This window comes from Protobothrops mucrosquamatus, unplaced genomic scaffold (assembly GCF_001527695.2).
Source record: "Protobothrops mucrosquamatus isolate PMUCROS unplaced genomic scaffold, P.Mucros_1.0 scaffold3820, whole genome shotgun sequence".
NCBI classification, from domain to species: domain Eukaryota; kingdom Metazoa; phylum Chordata; class Lepidosauria; order Squamata; family Viperidae; genus Protobothrops; species Protobothrops mucrosquamatus.
In genome coordinates this window covers 33955-42245 of record NW_015389772.1, presented here as the reverse complement: position 1 = coordinate 42245, position 8291 = coordinate 33955, and the positions used below count along the sequence as shown (strand labels likewise).

The 8291-nt window shown below is 48.1% G+C and overlaps 1 protein-coding gene across 3 annotated transcripts in view; it reads left to right on the top strand.

Annotated features, from left to right (window-relative positions):
• DDX39B (DExD-box helicase 39B) overlaps positions 1 to 8291 on the top strand; it is a 24454-nt gene that overhangs the window by 2649 nt on the left and 13514 nt on the right. For all 3 annotated transcript variants that reach the window (XM_029286478.1, XM_015827627.1, XM_015827625.1), the window contains exons 2-6: positions 3581 to 3814; positions 3906 to 4033; positions 4995 to 5087; positions 6248 to 6431; positions 7674 to 7792. In XM_029286478.1, coding sequence (XP_029142311.1) covers positions 3604 to 3814; positions 3906 to 4033; positions 4995 to 5087; positions 6248 to 6431; positions 7674 to 7792 — 735 coding nt within the window. In that variant the 5' untranslated portion in view covers positions 3581 to 3603. The remainder of the gene's footprint in view (positions 1 to 3580; positions 3815 to 3905; positions 4034 to 4994; positions 5088 to 6247; positions 6432 to 7673; positions 7793 to 8291) is intronic.

Genomic DNA, 8291 nt, shown 5'->3' with positions numbered 1-8291 from the left:
CCCCCTGTGATTTAGCAATCACATGACTCTAGGACAGTGGTTCTCAACCTTTTTAATGCCGCGACCCCAACCGGTCGTAAGTCGAGGTCTAAACCGGTCGTAAGTTGAGGACTAAACCGGTCATAAGTCGAGGACTACCCAACCGGTCATAAGTCGAGGACTACCCAACCGGTCATAAGTCGAGGACTTTCCCTGCCCGGGAGCGCCGCGCATGCGTGGTTCCGCCCCCTGCGCCGGCCGAGGCGTAGCTGGCAAGCGGCAGAGATGGAACAGGCCGACCACCAGCTGGCCCAGCCCAAGGGAGGTAAGGCACCCACCGGAAAAGGGGAAAAAAATGGCGGACAGCCTTGCTTGGCGACCCCCATGAAATGGTCGATCGACCCCAAATGGGGTCCCGACCCACAGGTTGAGAACCACTGCTCTAGGAAGCTGCAACCATCGTAAATATATGCTATTTGCCAAATGCCCAGATTTTGATCATGTGACCGTGGGGATACTGTGACAGTCATAAGTGTGAGGACAGATCATAAGTCATTTTATTATAATAATAATAATAATATTATAATTATAATAATAATAAAGTTGGAAGAGATCATCTAGTCCAACCCCCTGCTCAGGCAGGAAACGCTATACCATTTCAGACAAATGGCTGTCCACTCTCTTAAAAACTTCCAGTGAGAGCAGATAAGGAGGGAGACCCAGGCGACATAGTATTGAATAACTGGAGGTTGTATACATATTTACAGACGTATATACTGAGAAGGTTAGATAAATAGAAGTATTAATGTAAGAGAAAATTAATCTTATTGTATATAATACAGATAGGGAAATTTGGAGAGAGGAGTTGCTCGGACATTACCCCTGAAGAGGGATGAGAGGGAAGAAAGGAGAGGAGAGAGAAAAGAGTAAAGGAGGGGAGAAGGAAGTAGGAAGACTGGAGGAGAGAGTGGTGAAAGAGAAGAGGAGAGGAGAGGAAGAAGAGGGAAGTAGGGAAGAAAGAGAAGGAAGGGAGAAAGGAGAGGAGAGAGAAAAGAATAAAGGAGGGGAGAAGGAAGTAGGAAGACTGGAGGAGAGAGTGGTGAAAGAGAAGAGGAGAGGAGAGGAAGAAGAGGGAAGTAGGGAAGAAAGAGAAGGGAGAAAGAAGGTAGAGAAGAAGGAGTAGGGATGCAGTAAAAGGGGAAATAGGCGAGCAACACCAAAAGTCATGTGCACGTATTTATTTCATTAAAAGTATCTTATATATAAGAATGTAAAAAGAATGTATGTTAATATCTGATAAATATCACAGTATATGTATGGGGGAGAGTTTGGAAAAATAAAAAATAAATTAAAATAAAAAACAAAACTTCCAGTGTTGGAGCATTCACCGCTTCTGGAGGCAGGTTGTTCCACTGGTTAATTGTTCTCACTGTCAGGAAGTTTCTCTTTAGTTCTAGGCTGCTTCTCTCCTTGGTTAGTTTCCATCCGTTGTTTCTTGTCCTGCCTTCAGGTGCTTTGCAGAATAGCTTGACTCCCTCTTCTTTGTGGCCGCCCCTGAGATATAATTCCTGTCCCCCCTCGTCCTTCTCTTCGTTAAACTAGACATACCCAATTCCAGCAGCCGTTCCTTATGTGTTTTAGCCTCCAGTCCCCTGATCATCTTTGTTGCTTTTCTCTGTACTCTTTTTTTTCAGTGCCATTGTAACTTTGGACAACAGCTAAATGAATAGCTGTAAGTCTGTGTACAGCAGTAGTATTTATGCTAACACAATCATTTGGCATAATAAAAATGGATGGCTGATAACCTGTAGCATTTTATATTGATTTCATTGTGACTGTCAGGTAGTCACTGGACGGCAGTAAAATTAAACTGGATTTCACTTCCCTGTGGTGGCTGTCTGGGTTTTTGCAGCCAAGATCTAGGTTTCCAACTTACAGGTACTCTTTACACTTAAATCAGGATTCTTCAAAATTATTGAAAATGATTAAAATCAAAATAGCAAGAACATAATCGAATCCTTGTTTGCATAAATTCAATTAAAGGTAAGAGTTGTATTTGTCCTACTTAATTAGCTAGAATATATATTCTGATCAAGTGTCTCCAGGACACTTTAACATAAAATAAACCATTATTTACCAGAAGAATTTTCAAGAGAATTTTTAAAGAATGAATTAAATTCTACTAGACTTTTTTTTCCCACTTAGTTTGATGATGGGGCATATCATGTTTGCACATCATGGTAAGCCACTATATAACTTCCTTGCAATCAAGGATATTGGGCGGATTCCTGAGGTGGACTACTATGCCCTCAGATATTTTGTTCTGTATCTCACCTGGCTTTTTAAGAGATTCTAGCAATACAAAGATGGCAGCATTGGTTGAAATCCCCAAAATTATTTATTTGCAGAAATGAGTTACAAAGCTCTAGTCCAGGGCTTTTCAACCTTTTCACCCATTGTACCACTTTTAGGATATGGCAACATCCGAGGACCACCAGTCGCCTAGCAAGGTGTCAAAAACTTGATGACCAAAAAAAAGAAAAAAGAAAAAAGTGATAAAGTACAGGTAGTCCTCGACTTACAACAGTTCGCTTAATAACTGTTCGAAGTTACAATGGCACTGAAAAAAGTGCCCCCCCCCAAGGCACAACCGAGCAAGACACCTGCCTGCCCGCCCGGCGTCGTTCTTCCTCCTGTCTGAGGTTTTCATTGTTGTGAGCATTTCTGTTGAGGATTGGCAGCGGGGGTGGGGTGGGGGGGTGTTTGGTTTTTATTCCCCCCGTCTGCTGGGTGGTTGCAGCAGGTTTGGGTCACTTCACATGACCCTGGGACACTGTGACCGTCAGAAATATGAATCAGTTGCCAAGCATCTGAATGTAAATCACAAGACCCTGGAGATGCTGCAACATTCCAGCTGATCGGTGCTTCTTCTGGGCTCAGCAGAAGCACCAGGATCAGCGCCGAGCTCCAGCTGGATCCTGGCACTGATCCTGGCGCTTCCGCTGAGCCCTGACAGCCCTGCAGCTCCAGCCATCTCTCACTCAGGCTTGTGCAGTGCTGCCACCAGTTCAGCTCATTCCCCTCCCCTGCTACCACTTATGGTCGCTTACCACCTGCCAGGTGCCAATGTACCACAGGTGGTACCCGTACCACTGGTTGAAAAGCCCTGCTCTATGCCATGGTATATCTTGGGTTAAATTTACTTTTGTGGTAGAATGGCTTACTGTGGTAGCCATTTTGTGAATAGGCAAGTCTCTTGCGACAGCCATTGTTGTGAGTATGCTTATCACATGCTCTCGAAGCCCCAAATGTGCTCCTGATCCTTGTGAAATGGACTTAAATCTTGTGGCCTAATAACTTGGAGTAAGAGTTATAATACCATGCAGTAGAAAGGGACTTTTGGACTAAGTTATGAATGTAGATGTCTTAAGTTTTGCAGGTGCCTCGTGGTGTGGTCATATAACACTCGACTGCTCTCTTTGAAGGGTTAGAGGTCGCCGTGGCTTGTAATGTTTTGTTTGTTTGTGCTCTGCAGGATACTGCTAAATGTTGGGGGTTTCCTTTCTAAAATGCTTTGGCTCACTTAAAGCCTTGATCTCAGTTTTTAGAGAGAGAGACCTCACCATGACCGAGAACGACGTTGACAATGAGCTGCTGGATTATGAAGATGATGAGGTGGAAAACCAAACTGCTGGAGAAGGGGTGGACGTCCCATCTAAAAAAGACGTCAAGGGATCCTATGTCTCCATCCACAGTTCTGGCTTCCGTGATTTCCTATTGAAACCAGAACTCTTGCGTGCCATTGTTGATTGCGGCTTTGAGCACCCTTCAGAAGGTGAGTCGAGGTGGCTGGTCCCGTGGGGAACGTGGGCTCATCCGGCCTCCGTGGCACCCGGTGTTAATCCTTTTCCTTATTCTCAATGCAGTACAACACGAGTGTATTCCACAAGCAATCTTGGGCATGGATGTCCTGTGCCAGGCCAAATCTGGCATGGGCAAGACTGCCGTCTTCGTTCTTGCTACGCTTCAGCAGTTGGAACCAATAACAGGACAGGTATGTGACTGAAATCCAGACTTCCCCCCCCCCTCCCCTTAGATCAGGGCTTTTCAACCTTTTCACCCATTGTACCACTTTTTGGATATGGCAATATCCGAGTACCACCAGTCGCCTAGCAAGGTGTCAAAAACTTGATGACCAAAGGAAAAAAAAAGGAAAAAAGTGATGAAGTACAGGTAGTCCTCGACTTAAAACAGTTCGCTTAGTGACTGTTCGAAGTTACAATGGCACTGAAAAAAGTGCCCCCCAAGCCACAGCCGAGCAAGACACCTGCCTGCCCACCCGGCCGTCCTCTTCCTCCTGTCCAAGGTTTTCATTGTTGTGAGCATTTCTGTTGAGGATTGGCAGCAGGGGTGGGGTGGGGGGGTGTTTGGTTTTTATTCCCCCCATCTGCTGGGTGGTGGCAGCAGGTTTTGGTCACTTCACATGACCCTGGGACACTGACCGTCATAAATATGAATCAGTTGCCAAGCATCTGAATGTAAATCACAAGACCCTGGAGATGCTGCAACATTCCAGCTGATTGGTGCTTCTTCAGGGCTCAGCAGAAGTGCCAGGATCAGCACCGAGCTCCAGCTGGAGCCTGGCGCTTATTCTGGTGCTTCCACTGAGCCCTGACAGTCCCAAAGAAGTGCCGATCAGCTGGAAAGCGGCACTGATCCTGGCTCTTCCGCTGAGCCCTGACAGCCCTGCAGCTCCAGCCATCTCTCGCTCAGGCTTGTGCGGTGCTGCCACCGGTTCAGCTCATTCCCCTCCCCCGCTACCACTTTTCTAGGATGGTCGCATACCACCTGCCAGGTGCCAATGTACCACAGGTGGTACCCGTACCACTGGTTGAAAAGCCCTGCCCTAGATGATAGATGGGCACAGGTGCTTGAAACCTGATCACACAGGTGAGCTAAGGATAAGCAGGGGTGATTGGGAGAAATTACAAAATTATTTTTGCCCTCTTTGACAGGTTTCTGTGCTGGTGATGTGTCACACGCGTGAGCTGGCCTTCCAGATTAGTAAGGAATACGAACGGTTCTCCAAGTACATGCCCAGTGTCAAGGTGAGAGTCAGGAAGTTGCTTCTGTTCTGAATCAACAAGAATGCTCTTGTTTACCATCATGGAAGTGAACCAAAGTCTAGATCAGGGATGGCGAACCTTTTAGAGACCCAGTGCCCAAACTGCAACCCCAAACCCACTTATTTATCACCGGGTGCTGGGTGGGCATGGCCACGGTGGTCATGGTAGACTCGGTGTGCGGGGCCAGGGCGGCGGGGGCTAGTCCCTTGCCATCTCCGGGGCATGGCACGAGTGCCCACAGAGAGGGCTCAGTGCCGCCTCTGGCACACCATAGGTTCGCCACCACTGGCCTAGAGGATTATTTCTTTGTATATATTTATATGCCAACTCAGGTGATCCTAGGCAGCTCACAAAAGCCACGCGGCATGATTTTAATATATGCTCAGAAAATAAATAAAAAACACATACAGTGATGTGACCTTAACTGCTTTCCAAAAATATAACGGGGAAAGAGCCATTCTAACCTCAGGAGGGAGGGTTAACTTCGGGCTGCTCTTAAAAAGGCTTATTTTGAAGCGTCTTCCTTTTTAATTTCTCATAGTCTAGGGCAGGGGTAGGCAACCTTGGCTCTTTTATGACTCATGGACTTCAACTCCCAGAATTCCTGAGCCAGCTATGCTGAGGGGAAAGGGCTCAGGAATTCTGGGAATTGAAGTCCACGAGTCATAAAAGAGCCAAGGTTGACTACCCCTGATATACACTATGTTTATTCAATATGTATACCCAGACGGTAGTTTGCTTGCAAAAACATGGGATTGTTGGGGGTAAACCCATCATCGTACTTACCCGTACCCCATTCCTAATCCCTTACCTTTACCCCTTTCCACACTCATTCCGACCCTATCCTTCCCTTACATGTATAAAATCTAATAAAATATTTTTTAAAAATGTATTTAAAAGAGGTCTGTGGTAAAGAAAAGTTTGAGAACCACTGCTTTAAGCACTGGGGCAAGACCAAACATCTCTTTCTTGGCCTGGAGCAGATAATATACAAATAGGAAAGGATTGAAAAGTTTCCTTGGGCTGCTGTGTCAGATGTAGCATAATATTCTGCTTATTACCACCCCTGAAAACTCAGGTGGTTGATAAGCAAAATCTAGCAACCATGCCAGACAATATTCCTTCATTCTTCCCTCCCATAGGTGGCAGTGTTCTTTGGGGGCCTGTCCATCAAGAAGGATGAAGAGGTTCTGAAGAAGAACTGCCCCCATATTGTGGTGGGGACCCCGGGCCGCATCCTGGCTTTGGCCCGCAACAAGAGCCTTAACCTCAAACATATCAAGCATTTCATCCTGGACGAATGTGACAAAATGCTTGAGCAGCTTGGTGAGTGTAGAGCAGGGGTGTCAAATTCAATTTCATTGAGGGCTGCATCAGCATTGCAGTTGCCCTCGGGGCGTGTGTGTGTGGCCAGGGTGGGTGCGGCCTACTGGGTGGGCGTGGAGGGAGTGGGTGTGGTCTGCTGGGTGGGCATGGTCAGCTCTACATCGTTCGCGTCAAGGGTGCCTGTGGGGGCCTGGGCAGGAGTGGGACAGATCTGAGGGTCTCTGGCAGAAGGGGGTGGGACCGGGGCAAGGCCCAAGGCATGGTGCACTGGAGGAGCCTCACTGTTCCTCTCAGGCCATGTGGGGGCGGGCTGGATGGTGATGCGGGCTGCCCGGAGCCCTGGGCAGCAGAGGTCAAACGTCCAGCCTGGCCCTCAAGCACCCGCGGCACCAAGCCCAGCCCCACTTCCCCAAGGGGGCGCCCAGCTGCACTTACCTCCTCCTCAAGGCTGCTGTGCTTGCTCTCCTTAGCAAGGTTGTTCATGATGGGTACCAGGGCAAAGTCAGAGGGAGACTGAATGCGTTTCAGCATAGAGGGCCAACACAAAATTGTACATTGGCTCCCGGCCGGCCAGGGCCAAGGCAGCGGGGGCCGTTCCCTCACTGTTTCCAGGATGGCTTTGCGGGCCACATCCGGCCCCGGGCCTTGTGTTTGACATGTCTGGTGTAGAGGGTATTCTGGAATAGAAAGAAAAAGAGCTTTATAGGAGCCAGAAATCTACATTGTGCCCTTTGTAGACCGAGTTTGTATGAAGGCAAGGACGAATCGGAAGATTCTCTCTTGTTGTCAGGCCACTAGCCGTTAATGGGGATACTTTCTGACTTTGGCTGCTTCTCTGTTAAAATTGAGGTATATCTGTAACTTTCAATATGATCTGTAGAGGAACTAAAACATACATTCTTAATAGCAGGCGCACTTAGACATATACGGTTTCGTAATGCTTTACAACAATCTCTGAGCGGTTTACAAGAGTCAGCATATCGCCCCCTTCCCCCCCCAAACAATCTGGGTCCTCATTTTACCGACCTCTAAAGGACGGAAGTCTGAGTCAACCTTGAGCCGTTCAGGATCGAACTCCTGGCAGTGGGGCAGAGTTAGCCTGCAACACTGCATTCTACCCGTTGCGCCACCACAGTTCCTATTTTTTCCAAGGCTTTGAGATGTGTGGTATGTTTAACCCAAGACAACTATTGTTAACCTGTTGGTCATCCTTCTTTCTCTCTCCCCCCCATCCCCCCCCAGATATGCGTCGAGATGTCCAGGAGATCTTCCGCATGACCCTGCATGAAAAGCAGGTCATGATGTTCAGTGCTACTCTCGGCAAGGAAATCCGCCCCGTGTGCCGCAAATTCATGCAAGACGTAATTAAAACCCTTCTACCTTCTTTATCCACCTGGCCGGTCAGCCTACCTCTCTCCCTCCCTCTCCCCCCGTCCAGGGAAGGAGAAGGGGGCCGGCACGGAGAACACGACCACTGTCTACAGTTCACTGGGCTGCAGCCTTGCTGCCCCTCACCTAGCCAGTTCTGCTAAGGCATCTGTAGGAGACATACTTTCCGGAAGATCATTCGGGTTACTCTTAAGAGCCTCTTTGCACACACGAGCAACCGCACTTCTCCCACTAGGGTCAAAACAGCACTTCTGCTCTGATCTTGTTTTTGCCCCTCTGGCACACTTGTCTTAGAGATCATCTACATCTTATTCAGGGCGGATCCATCCCAGAAGGATCCTCTTTATGCTTTTCCCACCTGGCAAGTGGCGCAACATTGGCAGCGCTGCCTTGCTGCCCTAGTTCCCTCCCTCCGCGTGGAATTTGCCGGCTTGTGTCAGCACCGTGCACAGAAGATCCTGGCCCACACAC